This window comes from Chiroxiphia lanceolata, chromosome 20, assembly GCF_009829145.1.
Source record: "Chiroxiphia lanceolata isolate bChiLan1 chromosome 20, bChiLan1.pri, whole genome shotgun sequence".
Classification (NCBI taxonomy): Eukaryota; Metazoa; Chordata; class Aves; order Passeriformes; family Pipridae; genus Chiroxiphia; species Chiroxiphia lanceolata.
In genome coordinates this window covers 6,640,709-6,657,449 of record NC_045656.1, presented here as the reverse complement: position 1 = coordinate 6,657,449, position 16,741 = coordinate 6,640,709, and the positions used below count along the sequence as shown (strand labels likewise).

The following is a 16,741-nucleotide window of genomic DNA, read 5'->3' as shown; positions in this document are numbered from 1 at the left end:
CGGGAAATGCAGCTGGGAGCTCCATGATGAGGGGTCAGTGGGCAGAGCCATCCGGGAAGGCTGTTGAAGCCTCGTTCTCTCTGTGTTGACAGCGACGGCTCTTCTTCCCCGCCGCCTGCGCCAGCGCCTCTGCCCCGTGATTGAATTAGGGGGCTGTAACCCACCTCCCTCCCGCCCGGTCCCCGCCGCGCCGGGCTCAGATGCTGAACTCAGGAGCCATAATTGAATAAGTCTCAGGCAGACAGTGCTCAGATAGCCATCAGGATCTCTTGCCTCCTCCCTGCCCAGCCATGCACTGATTTATACTCCCAGGTGACCACTGGGATTTTGCCTGGGATTTTGGTCTTCTGGGATGCGTTGCTCTTTTCCCAGAGCACGAAGCTTGTGGGGTGAGCCAGGAGCAGGAGTGGGGCCACATGAGCTGTGGTTGGTGTGATAGTCACACTTAGTTAGACTGACCCTTATCCTGGGGAGCGAGCAGTGATGGGGAACAGAGGGACCCCGTGTCTTTATGGCAGTGGCTGCTCTTGGGCTGCCTGGGCACAACGAGTTAAAAGTTGCAATTAGTAAAGTGCTGACGATGGGAAGGTGGGCTGGAAGCGAGCGAGCGGCGCTAAATGAAACCTGAAAGGTTATTCCAATAAGCGGCAGCACAGCTTCCAGCTGCGCTCACTTTCCTGGGAGCTGGGGGACAAGGGATGGGATCCAGGGTGAGAGACACCAGGTGGAATGAGGGATGTTGCTGGAAGATGCTCAGGTGCCAGCAGTGCCTGATGGAGTGAAAAATACGGCAGGGAAATTAAAGCAGGAAGGGGACGGGCCACCACGTCCCAAGGATGCTCATCCGGCGCCAAGCCGGGGGAGTGGTGGGGTTGGTGCTGCCCATTCTGTGCCCCCAGTGGCTTCTCCACAGGGTCCAAATCCCACCACAGGCATGGAGCCCTGTGCCCATGGCATATGTGTGGGGGAGAGTTTTGGGGAGTGCTGGGAGCCACACTGCCTTTGCCAGGGAATCCCTGTAGCATGGAGAGTGGTCCCTCAGCCGCAGTGGGGGCTGCAGGGGTGAGCGGAGCTGGGAGCCATGGAGGAGGTTCCTGGGAAAGGCACTTCTCTTCCAGCTGAGCAGACAGGAGTCCAGGCAGGCGCAGGCAGCCAGTGGTGGCCTCTCCCTGCCAGATGTAGCTGTTCCAGCTCTCCACTGGTGCGACACCACGGAGCTATTATTAGACTCCAGTTTTCTGTGGGTAGCTCTGAACTCCCTGATGCCTCCAGAAGCTCAGCAGATGCCAGGGCAGAGCAGGATCTGCCAGTACTGGTGGGAGCAAGGGTCCCTGGTAAGCTCAGAGGGGGTGTTGGTGTCAGCAAGGGGTGGCAGAATGGAGACATGTGGAGCTGAGCACCACAGCCTGGGCTGGAGCCACAGCAGTGAAAGGCAATTAGTTGTCTAATGAGAGGTTTGAGTGTTGAGGAGGGCATGGAGCCCCTGGGAACACTCACTTGGTGAAAGGTAGCCAGGAGAGATGTTGCCCTGACAGAGGTGTGGAATGCAGAGCTCTGCATGGAGCTGCACCTCCAAACCACATCTAGATTTCACAGCATCACTCCAAAATGGAGACACGACATCCTTATTGCTGCCATCCTTGGCAGGAGGCATGGGGGAAGCACGGCAGGGCTGTGGCACGCTGGGACACCTCATCCCACACTGAAGGAGGGATGGAGCTGGGGAGACATGGCATTTCCCCACTCCCATCCTCTTCCCAGCCTGGTTTCCAAGCAGGAGTGTTTAAATGCCTTTTATGTTGTGACTCAAATGATGAAAGGCCCGAAAATGGGACTAACAAAGACGAGTTGTACTTCAGAATAAAAACCCATGAAAGCAGCAGATGCTGTCATAGGAATAAATTGTATCAACAGCGATCAGATGGGAAGCGAAAAGTCAGAATGAAGTTGCTCCTTCATTCCTGTTTCCAGTGAAAATTTCTGGGTCCATGAATTTAGCCAGAATCAGGTAGGATGAAAGGCTTTGTCTGACAAGGCATTTCAAAGGATCTGGGAGCCTCCGGAGATGTGGCCACTTGGACAAGGAAACGGAGCCCCTCAGTTTTAATGAGCATTTCAGTTGCCTTCCTTTATCCTTCTGCCAAGATTCTCTCTTTTTTTTCTTTTCTTTTCCCCTAAAAAACCTGATTTCTGCTCTTTGCGATTTGTTTTAACTTTGCAAAACGTGCATTTAAGCAACACAATGGGAGGAGGCGGAGGGTAGAACATCCCTGTCACTCCACACAGCCCAGCCTGTTACTTCCCACCATAACCCCCTCCTCGCTGTGGCCAACCTGGCTGTTTTGGATGCTGTGGGTCAGCACCACCATCCTTCAGCATCTCCCCTTCCCTTCCCTTCCCAGCCCTGCAACAATTTCCCATCTCCCCGTCTCCCCTTTCTGCAGCGACAGGATCATACACGGGTTGTAATTAATAGAAATTAGACTGTCGAGACCTTGCAGCCCCCATCCCGTAATTACTTGGCCTTGCTGCGTTGGAGGCGCAGGGATCGGCAGCGGGCTCAGGAGCCGCCGGTGATGGGAACATATCCCGCTCTCAGGCTATTTTTATTAAGCTTTTAATGCAGGCACTTGCGTGGCGCTGGGGGATGTGCAGCATCTCCACAAAAGTCCACTCCCGGAGGGACACGCTGGGGGGATATTTTGGGATGAAATGCCGGCATTGGAGCTAGACAAAGCAGGATATTAGCAAAGTGCTGTGTCCTCACCACGTTCATTGCTTGCACATTTATTCCCGGTATCCAACTGCTCCAGCCATACAGATTTCAGGGGTTTGGCAAAGCACTGGTGCTCACCGAGTGGTGACCTCCCCTCCCTCCCCAGTCCTCAGCTGCCCCACATCCCCCCTCACCCCAAGAGCCGTGTGGGAGAGTGACAATGCCCGCTATCTAACTGGGCACGCAGAGTCTTCCATCGGCTCATTAAACCTCCCAGCGGCCCCGCGCGCGGCACAGCTCGGCCCCGGATGCCGAGCAGAGGAGCGGCACAGCACAGCTATTCACACTCGGCTTTCATCACTGTGTTTTGCATGAGCTGGTAAAAAGTTCAGTGCAAAGCACAGGAGAGGTCTCTGAAAGGCAGCCGCGCTCACGACCCAGCGTGCCAGCTCACGGTGCCGGTGGGAATGGGGTTTTGCCGGTGTCTGCCGCGCTCACTTGGCTGGCAACCCGCAAGGATGTTCATCTGGGGGGCTCGTGGCATCACCCTGAGAGGAGACCAAGGGCACAGAGAAAGGTGCTGCTGCCCTTTTTGGGTGTGGGAGAGAGACCTGAGCCTGTGGGCTGGGCTCCAAATGACGCCATCACTTCTTTTTTGGTTGGGGGGAAGAAAATGTGACAGAGCCGGCAGCTTTGATGCCTGCCTGTCCATCTCCTTCCCCCCTGCTGTAGGCAGAATGATGTGCTGCTGAATGAGGAAGAAGGTACATGACAGGCTCCAATTTGCCCTCTTCTCCACCAAACACAAGGACATCCAGCAAATGTGAAATGCAGAAAGACTGAAAAGGGATGAAAGGGAGCCTACACGGCATGGTACAAAATTGGCTTGTGGATCTCAGTGGCACAGGACACTGCTGGGGTCGGGACCTCAGCAGGATTACAAGTTTATAGAACTAATGCTCTCCCTATTATCCGTGTTAACATAAAAACACCTTCACCTCCCTGTGTCCAGTTGCTGTCCGCTCCCAGCTCCATCCAGGTAAATATCCATCCAGCGCATTCCTGGTGTTCTACAGCCTCCAGTTTTTCCATCTCCTGGGGATGTGGGCTGGATGGGGCAGCCAAGCATGCACTGAGAGCCCAGGCAGCTGTCACTTTGCTCTTCCATCTCATATTTGCTCTGTTTTGGCTGTATTTCTGATCCTAAAGAAACCCTCCGTAGGTCTTGGCCAGCTGCTGGCAGGGAAACTGGTGAATCTGCTTTCGCCACACATGAGCTTGTTCAGCATTTGATACCGATCTGGCTGGTGCTCAGCTGGGGTGGGTTTTGTCATTTCATCTGCAATTGTTTTGCTGTAAAGCACCTCGAAGGGTTCGCTCACCGGCTGTTTTACAAAGGACATTGTTCTTATTACTGCTGTGAATGAACTACTTTGCATTTCTGTGAATGGGAAGGAAAACTTGTCACCTCGGGACAAAAAGGGAGTGGAAGTATCTGATGATCCCCTGAGACGCCTCAGACAATCCACTAAGCTCAAGTCATCCTCCTGCATTTCTCTTTCCTCGGGGGCAATTGGAATTATTAGTCCCTTCTCAGGGACCTCAAGATCTCCCTGTCCTTTGCCAACTTCTATTCTGGCTTCACTGCAGGCTGCTGGAACGTCCTGCCAGAGCCCAGTCCTGTGCTCAGGACCAGCAGAGGATACCTGGTGCCTGCTGGGGAACAGGACAGCAGTGCCAGGAGCCAGTAAAGCCCCCTGTCCATGCCTGAAATCCTGCAGTATCTGCATGTTGCACTTGGGGTGTCCTCTGGTCCATGTCATCCTCTCCTTGAGGTGTGGAAGCATCCTGGTTTCCATTGACACCTCCAGCCACAGCAGGACCCAAGGACTGGACTCATCCCTGTGCAAAGAGAAGTGCCATTTCCCTCTGGCATACCTGCACTCCAAGAAGGTCCCAATGGCTTTTGAAATGCTGGTCCATCATGCACAATGGGATGAGACACAGGGGAGCAATAAACCCTCTGGCAGCAGAGAAAGGAGACTCAAGAAAAGAAGATGATCTCTTCTCCCTGGTATCCAGGGATAGGACACATGGGAATGATTCAAAACAGCACCAGGAGAGGTTTAGACTGGACATTAGGAAGCATTTCTTTACTGGGAGGGTGGTCAAACCTTGGAACAGGTTTCCTGGAGAGGCAGCTGATGCCCCAACACCTACCAGTGCCCCAGAAGCATTGGGACAGTGCCCTTAATAACAAGCTCTAACTTTTGGGCAGCCCTGAAGTGCTCAGGCAGTTGAACCAGATGACCATTGTAGGTCCCTTCCAAGGGAAATATTCTATTCTATTCTATTCTATTCTATTCTATTCTATTCTATTCTATTCTATTCTATTCTATTCTATTCTAATTCTCCCATCCCATCCCAATGATTTGTCTCCAACTCTGTGCAAGCAGCAGCCCAGCCTCTGATCTACATAGTATTCTCTCAAACCTACACCGAGGTACCAGAGTTGTGCCCCGTTCCTGCAGTAGGACCAGCAGCATCTGACTGCAGCTGTACTCCAAGGGCATGGCTGCAGAGGAAGGTGTACTGAGAACTGGGGTTAAGCAGAGCAGATTGCACAGGGAAAACACACTCTACACTCCCTCTGCTTCTCCGTATTTTAGTCCTGAAAAAAGCATTTAAATTAAACAAGTTCCTGCAGCTGAGTTTCAATCCCACAGCCACTTCCATCATTGACCTCCTTTTTCCCCCTTTTTCTTTAGCTCGAGAGCGGGAGGAGGAGATGCAGACAGAGAGGAGTGCTAATTAAACAGGGAGTTCCACATTAGGGTACAAATCCTCTGGACTAGCACAAACCCTGCCAATTTCGGTACTTATTTATTATTTTTTCAGTACAATTGTAATTTCCAGTGGTGCCTCCAGCACCAGGAGAGAGTTCAGGGGCTGCTCTTGGAGAGGATTAGCACGCTGGAAGCATTATTACTTTCCTTCGCTGTGAATTCAGGAGTGATTCCCTGACGGCTGCACTCTATATAGAAGTGAATCGGTGCTAATTTGTTTTTGAGGATCACACATCCACCAACATGTGAAAGACAATCCTGCTTCTCAATGTATATTTCAAGCCAGTGCTACAGCAAACAACGGAAAATAAGCAAGCAAAGGAAGCCAGACCTCCCTCGCCCAAAAAGCCAGAGCTGGAAAAGGGCAGACTTTCTTCTTTTTTTTTTTTGCTTGTGTGAGTTGGTTCTGTGTCTTTCCAAAAGTATGTTGGGTTTTGGCTGTGCTGCCCATGGTGATGGGCAGCAGGGGCTTGGGCATCTCTCACATGGAAAGCCTCAGGGACATTATGTCGGACGGGATGTCAGAGAGACTGAGTATAAAAGGCTCCTTTTTTTTTCCTTTTAAATCATCCTGGAGTTTAACTGCAAGAGAGGAATAAATTAACTAATTGAATCTGTAACGATGGAGGGGTTGGGCACCTGGCAGGAGAGCAGCCTCCCTGCCACCCATCGCTCCTCTCTCTTTATTTGTGTGATTCAGAGGGACGTGGTCCGTGGGGAGATATCAGAGCCGGCTGAAATGGAAGACAAAGCTATTGTTTCAAACAGAGTTATTGATTTTTACATTATTACACTATGAAATTTATGGTCTGGTTTCAAACTGCAGTAGGAGTTAATGACCACCGTCCAGAAACTTCCAGGTGACCTTGGCCTTGACTTTGGTGGAGGAAGGTGAATAGCTCCAGATACCAGGTCAGCAAATGTAAATTGAACTTGCAATATTCTAAAGGACTTGATTTTGGGGTGCTGCTGAGCCCAGGTCTCTGCCCTGAGCTTTAGTGCACAGCAAAGTCCAAGCTAGTTGGCAGCTGTGATGGAGGGGGGAAATGGGACCTTCTTGTCTCCAGACAAAAGTTTTTCCTGCTATTAAGCCACATTTTGCCCCCAGCCAGAAACACCAGGATGTCCCCAGAGATCCTTGAGCACAGTTCTCCATCCTTAGCTGACCTCCCAGCACAACTTGGCTGTCCAAGGGTTTGCTCCGGTCAAGTCACCACTGGAGAAATGCAAACCAAGGGCTTCTGGGATGGATGAGAAGCACCAGGGAGAGGAGGGAACACAGCCCAGAGCAGGATACCCTGTGAGAGGGGAGAGCGAAGGGCAGTGCCCACAGACCAGGCAGCTGCCTGCAAAGGGAATGCTGCTCATTCCTGATTCCAGCCAGCTCTCCCATCTCAGTTGCAGGAAAATGATTTGCTTCTTAATGTCAGAGTGACCAAGAAGAGGTTTTTTACCAGTTAACACGTGAGATACTGTGACACAGAAGGGTTTGTAGGGGCTACAGCACTCCCCAGTCTACAACCTTTTCCTGGCTTTTCTTTAAAAAGTACCTCCCGATGCATCTTTTGGCACCAGCCTCTTCCCAAAGCTTTCTTAAGCACTATTCCTTCCAAATTTCCTTGTATGCTTCTTCCTCTGGGAACTGTCTTTCCACTTGCCAGCCAAGGAAGGCAATTTCCAGCTGCTGGAGAAGGAGTTTTTTTCTTGTAGCACCATCTCCCTGGAACATCCCTGACGCTGCACCCCGAGCTAAAGTCGTGTGAAGCCAGTAGCCTCCAAGCTCATCTTCTGCCTCGGAGGTCATAATTGCCATTAAATCACAGCTTGCCTAACCAAATTATGCAAAACCGAAATTATCTCCAATGATTTTTATGTTGCTGAAATGTTCCAGAACTGCCGGGGTGATGACTGGGGGATTGGGAGCAGCTGTCACTCCATCAGAAACCATAATTCCAAACAGCTGGGATCTGTCAGTTATTTATGACACCGGTCGCAAAAAAAAAAGTAATAAAATGATGAAGGTGGATGGGAGGCTGCCACTCTTTGGCTGAAAGGCAGCTCGTGCAGAAAGCAAAGCCCTGTGCTGTGTCCTGGTGCTGGGAGCTGTAGCTGATGTTTTGGGAGGAATCCCAGAGAGGATGCTCCTGCTGCTGAGCACTGCAGGACCACGGGGCAGCACCTAAGGGGCTTTGCAGAGAGGCTGCAAGCAAGCTGCTGCTCACTGGGGAATTTAGGCTATGTAACAATCAGGATTGGCTTGTTTATCTTATCCTCTGTTTTGCTAAAAAAAAAAAAAAAGAAGAAGAAGAGGAAATAAACCCTGCAGCCACTAAGCACAGGTCTGACACCGCTTTGTCAAACCGTCCCAGATCCGGAGTTTGGCTCTTGGCTCATGCCCAGTTGCTGTTACTGCTCTGGCCTTGTCTTTCATTGTCCTTCACTTGGATGATGAAATTGTGAACATTCGAGGCTTCTTTTTCTCCCTGAACAACAGTTTCTCTCTATGTGAACATCCAATTCTGAATTTGTTCCCAAGTTTCAAAGTGTACTTTCCCCGGGGGTTGTTGTCATGTCTTTGTGCACTAGTTTGCTCAGGGTGAATTTAGAAAACATCCTTTGATAGATGCAGAGTGGGAAGGGGCAGGAAAATCTCTCTCTGGAGCTTGCTGACAGCGAGGTGGTGGTGTTACACCAGGTGTGAGTTTGGCCTCAGAAGAGGGTGAGTGATGAGGAAGCTTTTCCCTTTTTGATAATCCCGTCTGCGAGCCAGAAGCCAGATGCTTTCTCCCCACTTGTAGCACACTCTGGTTAAGTATTATTATTTATATTATGTAGTAGCTATACATAGTGTTTTATGGCAGTAAAGATACATAAATCAGCAACCAGAAGACGAGGGCTTTGCTCTAAAGAGCTTATAAATCTAACAGCTTGAGCAGCCCCGGTAATGGACACAGTAAGCAGGCAGTCAAGTTGCATGTAGACATGAGCTAAGATGGGTCTCCCAAAGCAGATGGCGGTTTAGGAGAGATTTGGAAGAGAAGCAACCTGCTCCATCCTCGAGAGCGGATTCTCCTGCTGGAGAATTAGAAGGGCTGTGACCCATATAAGCTTGTCCGGGTGGAGAGGTGAAAGAGTCCATAGGAGAACAGCAACTTGCCAAGAGGGAATGCACAGGGGGTGGTGGGGGTTTGTGGCAGGGCTGCCTTTTGGGGGGGTTCTGCAGATGCATCCCCCCAGGGACAAAGCATCCATCCTTGTCCCAAGTGATGTATTTGCCTCGAGCCTGAGACTCCTAATGAAAAGAAGTGGCATCATGTTGTCCTAAAGAAACCAAGGCTCTGCCTTGCTCGGAGATACAGTAAAGTATTATAAATCTTACAAAGCAAGAAAACTGCTGGTGCAGGTACACCAGGCTCTCTGGAGCAAGTGGCACTGCAGAGGCCAGTGTCCCTGCTGCCATGGCAGAGAAGTGCTCCAACCCTTCAAACCTTCCCCTTTGATCCCGGGTATCAAACCAAGGGTTGTTTTTTTTTTTTCAAATTTCTTCCTGTGCTGGCACCGGCCCGGGAGGAACCTGGTCTGGGCTGGAGAGAGATGTGCAGTGTCTGGCCGAGCACGCCGGCTCCGGGCGTCTGCATTCTTCTGGCTGCTTTCAGCTCCTGCACAAATCGAGGCTTCACGCTAAATGCATTACACTGTATAACAATTAATCCCGTGCTACATATAGAAAGTCCTTACTCATCAATAATGCATGCGGGAGGAGTGATTTTCACTCTCGGTAATAAGGCTAAGACAATGGAAACAAGCAGGTAATGGAGAACATTTATAACGATGTTAATCTAATAATGAGTCTAATGCTGTTAAAAGTAAGACTGCAAACTGGACGCATCCAAAGATGAATTATTTCAAGCATTCATTAACTGATGCCTAATTAATGCTCAATTAGAGGGGTGCTACATGGGAAATGGTTTGGACAGTCGGACGAATTCATTCCAATCACTGAAACCTCAGTCAGAAGCAGGAGGCGGCAGAAGGACACGGTGAGCAGAAGCCGGGGTGACACAGCGTGTCAGTGGGAGAAAGGCAGGAGATAAACACCCCTTTGCTGGTTTTATCCATGTCAGCGGGGATTTGGTTTTACTCACTTCACCAGCAGGTTTCTGTAGGATTTTTCTGTGCTGCTTTTGAAGCTCTCCCTCCCTGGTGAGCTCTGACACATAGGCTGGTGACCCTCCATCTGCCTCACAACCTTTACAAGATGAAGTTGAAAGGGCTGAATCAGGAATAACAAGTTCAACAAGTTAGACAGGGTCAGACTATCAGGAGAGCTGGGCTGGGACCTCTTGGGAAGTTCCCATCTTGCTTTGCTGCCTGGGCAGCCCAGTGAGATCAAAGTGCTCCTGGCTGTCTTGTCCTGGTGGGATTAGGCTGCTGGATATTGCAACACTGGTGTTACCAGCTTCAGGAGCTTCATGGCTCCATGACCACAACCTCTTTGCTTCTCGGGGGTCTCATTCCCAGATCTAAACTGTGACCAACACCAGGGCATCTCAGGAGCAGCTTCTCACAGCACTAGACAATCAGCAGGTTTTACAGGCTTGGAGGGAAAGCATCCTCGATGAGACCATGTGCCTTGTTTGCATCCACTGGGGAGTCCAGACCTTCATAGAATTGCAGAATGGTTTGGGTTGGAAGGGACATTAAAGACATCTAGTTCCATCTTCCCTCCCATGGGCAGGGACACCTTTCACTAGACCAAGTTGCTCCAAGCCTTGTTTAACCTGACCTTGAACACTTTTAGGGATGGGGCAGCCACAGTTTCTCTGAGCAACCTGTGCCAGGGCCTCACCATCTTCATAAGGAAGAATACCTTTGTTATATCTAATCTAAACCTACTCTCTTTCCAAGTCCTGCTCCCCTGTTCACCCTTTTTTCCTAAGTATCCAACCTTCCGTTTCCCCATTCTCCCTCCTCCCGAGTTGCAGCACGTAAGCAGAAACACATCCCTGCCTTTTCTCCCTGCCATCATACTCTTGGGAAGCTGACAACCAGCAACAACCCAGGCTATCCCCACCGCCATCCATGGCTGCAGGAGTCACATCTCCCTCTCCATAGGACTTCCAGCCGTTAACTCACAGATGCCTGTTAAATAAAGAGATGGACTCAGTTCCCTCTGACCTTTACCTCTGGAGTTATCCCTGCAGGCAGCGAGCTGTTAAATGCTGCGTTCCCTCTCGGCAGAAGCCTCTGCCTTGGCCACGCTCCAGGGAGACCCAGGCTGCCTTCGTCCATCGCCGCGCGCTGCTAACAGCCGCCTGTCATCACCATCCCCATACGTGAAATCGTCTATGCTCCCAGATCCCTGCCCGGCTCCACCTCCCGTCAGTAATCCCGTTAGCCTGGCAACTGTCGTGTCATGGAAGAGCGCATAAAACTGTTGTTTGGAAGCAATATGTAATCTTCCAACCTGCTGCGTATAGCTGGGAGATGGTTTATTGATTCAGACCCTTGTGATTTGGTATTTGCAATAACAGACTCTGCATGTGGGAGATCGTCGCAGCACTTGTGCCTGGCAGGATTTTACTAATAAACATAAGACCTACAGAAGGCTTCAAACTCCAGTGTCACCAAGGTGAAGACGGGGAACGTGAAGCCGTCCCACCTTGGCGAAGCACATCCGCGGGTAAAAAACACCCAGCAGAATATATCCGCAAACATAGTTTTATCTTTTCCATCGTTATCTGGCACTCGGATAATCACAATATCCTCAGGATACCACTGTTTCCCAGGCGGCGCTTGCACGGTGAGCTGCAGCGAGGGCTCCCGTTTTGGCAGGGAGCGCTGGGTAGTCAGCGCTGGCACGATGCTCCCACCAGCACAGCCCCTCGCTCATCGCAAAGGCACGACAGCAAAGCCAAAATGCTACGGCGGTGACTTGGAGAACATTCCTTTTCCTACACAGACGTAGGAGTTGTCGCGAATTAAGCGTTCCCGACTCATCACCCCCTTTTTGGCAGTGGTGCAGGGATGAGACATCCCTCTTGGTAGCCGATGCTTTGCTCCTGAAGGGCAGCGCCTGGAAGTTGTCCTCCCCATTGCCATCGCAGCCAAGGCTTGGTCCAATGCTTTGGGCAGCAATGCTATTTTTTTTCCTGACTGCCTCTTACTGGTGATTTATGGAGAGTCTGAATAACCCACTTTATCTAAAATATGTGACAACTTTGCCTTGAAAGGATGGGTCCAGATGGACGGGTCACCTGCTGTTAACTAAATGGTAATAGATCTCCATACCAGGCAAAAGGCAACAGCAACCACGGAGTTATATTTCAAACAGAATTAATAAGAAAACAGTACGGTTTTTGTGCCTCCCACTTGTATTCGGCTGCAGGCACTGAAGAGAGGGACTGTAAAAGCCCAAGGGGTCCAGGATCTTGGACTAGCTGGTGATAACGACGTTGAGTAATTAGAGATGAATTCCACTTCCACTCTCGTTTTTCAGATTATTACAAGCTGAGTAGAACTCGTGGGCAGGATGGCACCGGCAGCTGTGCGCTGCTCTGCTGTTACTCCTTTTCCCCGTAAAGTCCAGAGGCAGAATTCATTAGACATGAGCAAATTTTGCGTATAAGAGGAAAAAGCCAAATCTAGGAGGAAAATCTGAATGAGAAATGACAAGTCTGGTGCAATGAGTCTGAAAAGCCACTCGGCACAGAAGGAATAGCCTGAAAGCAAGCCTGGTGTGAGGAGTGGGAGCGAGACGGGAGCGGGGCGGTGAAACCGGTGCTCTGAGAGCTGAGCAGAGGGAAGGGATGATTCCTGCCTCACTCTCTGCTTCTCTGCTGTGAGAAAGCCCCAGTCACAAGCACATACTGTAGCATTAGAGGATGCAATATGCTTTGCCACAGGACATCCATTTAGAAATATGTCTGAGCATCCCACTTCCAAACGGAGTTTTCGGCTCAGCCTTTCCCACCAACTGCTGACAACATATTTTCCTGCAAATCACTTGGGTTTCAGGGTGGATGGTGGTGTCTAACAACTGTAGTCAAAGGAGATGGTGGGGATGGGTCTGTGCCTTTGGCAGAGCAGGGTGTGCTGTGCAGATTCACTGCCCACATGTAATTTTAGGTGGTTCACTGGGAATTGCTAAATCTCTGTACCTTTTCCTCTCCGATACGTAAGTGCAGGCGATTTGAGAGATGCATTATAAGGAGGGGTGGGCACATAAAAGGGTTTGCATTTCCTCTGTTTGCTCTCACACAGCGAAATTTCCTCCGATGGCGCTGCTGCCTGCAGGCAAGGGGCTCTGCTGCCTGCACTGCCAGCGTGAATTCTCACTGAGAAAGTTTCTCCTGCCTGCTCCAGGCTGGGAGCACAACCAGCTGCCTGTTGCAGGCAGGGCGAGGAGGCAGGGAGTACTCCATACATCACGTTTTAACTACTGTGGGTGATGAGCCTACTCATCACAGCCGCGTGGGTAATTCATGAGCAGAGAGGAGGGCTGAGTTAATTGGGGGCGTTTTTCACCCAGAATAGTCTCCACAGCAGTGATGGGTGGGCGGGAGGTGCCCGGTTCCCGCTGACGCCGCTCTCCCCTCTCTCTGCACAGGGGGGTTTGCGGAGCTGCTGCTGGTGCTGCTGGGGCTGAAGGTGCCCAGTGCCCTGGGCTGCCCCACCGACTGCGTGTGCTACCCCTCCCCGATGACTGTCAGCTGCCAGGCTCACAACTTCGTCACCATCCCCGAGGGCATCCCCGAGGACAGCGAGAGGATCTTTCTCCAGAACAACCAGATCACCTTGCTGCTGCGGGGCCACTTCAGCCCCTCCATGGTCACCCTCTGGATCTACTCCAACAACATCACCTTCATTGACCCAAACACCTTCGATGGGTTCGTCAACCTGGAAGAGTTGGACCTGGGGGACAACCGCTACCTAAGGGCTTTAGCTGCAGACACTTTCCAAGGGCTGGTGAAACTCCATGCCTTGTATCTTTACAAGTGCGGGCTGAGCTCCCTCCCCAGCGGGATATTCGGTGGCCTCCACAACCTGCAATACCTTTACCTGCAAGACAACCACATTGAGTTCCTTCAGGATGATATTTTTGTTGACTTGGTTAACCTCAGCCATCTTTTTCTCCATGGAAACAAGCTCTGGAGCCTCCATCAGAACACGTTCAGGGGACTAATAAACCTGGATCGGCTGCTCATCCATCAAAATCAGCTGCAGTGGATTCACAGGCGGGCTTTTCATGACCTCCGAAGATTGACCACCCTTTTCCTGTTCAATAACAGCCTCTCGGAGCTGCAGGGGGACTGCCTGGCCCACCTGGGAGCCCTGGAGTTTCTCAGGCTGAATGGGAACCCATGGAGCTGCGACTGCAAAGCCCGTTCCCTCTGGGAATGGCTGCACAGGTTCAGAGGCTCCAGCTCCAGTGTCATCTGCGAGTCGCCCGAGCAGATGCATGGCAAGGACCTCAAGGTGCTAAGAGCAGAAGACTTTAGGAACTGTTCAGGGTCCGAGTCGCTCCATCAGATGAAAACACACACTTTCTCCACAGCGGACAGAGGAGCCTCCAAAACCCACCACCCTCACCACTCCTCCAAGGAGAAGGGGAAGGAGAGAGGGGCTGAGAACAGTTTGCACAGCAGCCAGCCCGCCGGCCCCCCCGGCTCCCGGCCGGGCTACCGCAAACCCGGCAAGAACTGCACCAGCCACAAAAGCCGTAACCGAACCTCTAAACCGGTGTCCTTGGGGCCGCGGAAAAACGGGCAGGAGGTTCCAGACTATGTGCCTGATTATCAGCACAAATTCAGCTTTGGGGTGATGCCAACACTGTCCCCCAAACGCAAGGGTAAGTGTACCCGGCGGACGCCCATCCGCCCCCCCAGCGGGGTCCAGCAGGCAGCCGGCTGCTCGGGGCTCAGGGCGTCGCTCCTGGTTTTTATGGTGGTGTTGGCGGCCGTCATCCGCTGAGCCCCCGGCCGCGGACAGAGCGGAGCTTGTACTGCCACCAATCTACAAAGGACCAGAGTTTCTTTTCTTCTTCTTTTTTTGTACGTGGCTAGCGTTGGCCTGGCGAAGGGAAGAACGCTGTCTCGGCTTCTGACGGTCTCTCCGTGCCCGGCCGGGCTGCCAACGCGGACTGTGCCGAACGCAGCGGGAGCAGATTAAAAGGCATTATCACACCTTGTCACAAACAGCCTAAACCGAGCACCTACAACAACAACAAAAAAAAAGCCAACCTTACAAAAAGCAGATAACAGGGACGGTAGCCAATTCGTCGGTGACAGCAACCGGACAAATGGACTGTATCCATGCTCTTGTGAAATCCTGTTCATTTGAGAGCGCTCCGAACGACCCCTCCAATTACTGAAAGGAACATAATTGCTGTAAAAACCATCACCAATTAAGCCTACACTGTTTCTCTGAAAGTGAGTGCAAGGACACTGATACCGATGTAATAAGGACATTGGTTCTCCCATGTTTTAGCCCTTTTGGCTCCAAACCCAGAGGCCAAAGTTGGCTGGGAATCTCTTAGAAGACAATCTCAAACCCCTGAATATCTCAGGCATTACAGCAGAACAGGGCTTGCCTGCTGGGCTTGGAGTAGCCAACAACCAAAGGAAAGACTGATTAGAGGTGGAATTAACAAAAAAAACCCCCAACAAACCCAACACTTAAAGAAATGAGGTACCCGCAGGAGGTGTGTTTTTTGTAACCATGTTCACACATCCGAAAAAAAAACCCCAACAGATGCACAGGCTCTCCCCTTTCCCCTCAATTATCCATATGTATGTCTTACAATGTTTATAAACTATATGGAAACTATATCTTCAGAACTAAGGATTGTATTGTTGAATTTATAGCAGACCAGTATATGATTTTTTTTTTTGGTTTTTCTCAAGAAAACAAACCGGCAGCAGTGCCTACAGATGCTGAAAGCCATCGGGCAGGCTCAGTACATGCGGGGGAACCACAGTGGACCAATGTTCTCAGCAATTCAGAGCACTAAACTTTGGGAGGGGGTGGGTGGGGGGTTGTGTGTGGTGCAGCAAAGTCCATATCCAGAGAGCCAAAACTCACCCTTACACCCTAATTTGTAACCAGGGGAGAGAGAGAGAGATTAATTAGCCCAAATAAATAGAGCCATAGAGCTCTGTCTCTGGAGAGCGCTACAAGGCCCCGGGGAAGAAAGGGGCTATTTTGGGGCTGGAGGCAGAGAGGAGCTTCCCAGCCATGTCGGTGGCGTGAGGACCTTTATAGCTGGACTAAGGTTTTCACTGGGGCAGCAAGGAGCAGCTCCCAGGCTGGAGACAGTCCTGACAGCGTCAGGAGAGGTTTTGTTTCTTAAAAGGAACAGGTTGTATCATGGGAAGGGTCAGAGAAGGGGGAAACTACAGCTCATAGAGGACCGGTGAGAAGCACAGAGCCCAGGGCTTCTGGTCCGTGGTAGGAGAGGGATATCAATGGTCCAAGAGAGCCATATGAAGGGGGTTGTGGCCCCTTCCAGGTGGAGGAGAGGGAGCAGGTCTGCCTGTTCCCCTCGTCCCAAATTACACCCCGTGGTGGAGGGATGCGTTTGCTGGTCGGGGGCACAGCAGAGCTGGCAGCTTCACCGATGGCAGCCCACGGGCTCAGAGAGGTGCTGCCCAAATTCTGCAGTCGGTGTGAATTCCCTGTCAGCGTGGATGTGTGAGACCAAACAGACACTGAAGTTAATGAAACAAGGGAAATAAAAGTGATCTTGGACAAGAAAAGGCTGCTGTTCATTTCCTAACCATATCCCAGCATGTTTTCAGCCTGTACCTCACGTGTGGGGCTGGAAATCCCAAAGGAAACGGCTTGTGTTTTCCATCAGACACACCATTAGCTTCAGGAAGAATGGGCCATCTTGGGAAATCCGCTCTCCTGACTGCTCTGGGGACGGGGAGAGGGTATTTACACAGTGTCAGATCCCTTGGAGGTATCTGAAAATGAAACGGGAAACTCCCGATGGAAAAAAAAAAAAAAAGAAGAAACTTCCCCAATGCACTTATGGTTACCAGCAGTTGGATGGTGGGAGGGGGAAGCTGGAAGGGCATGACCTCTTCTGTCCATCTTACAAGTAGGGAAGGGCAGAGGCTTGGATGGTTCTCTTTTAAACAACCTTCTTGGGGAATAGCAAGACTAATTCTGGGAG

At 51.1% G+C, this 16,741-nt stretch overlaps 1 protein-coding gene across 1 annotated transcript in view; it reads left to right on the top strand.

The window, feature by feature from the left end:
- Window positions 1–16,319, top strand: part of RTN4RL1 (reticulon 4 receptor like 1) — a 31,012-nt gene extending 14,693 nt beyond the window's left edge. The window contains exon 2 of the mRNA XM_032707783.1: window positions 13,172–16,319. Coding sequence (XP_032563674.1) covers window positions 13,172–14,535 — 1,364 coding nt within the window. The 3' untranslated portion in view covers window positions 14,536–16,319. The remainder of the gene's footprint in view (window positions 1–13,171) is intronic.
- Window positions 16,320–16,741: the final 422 nt, after the last annotated feature.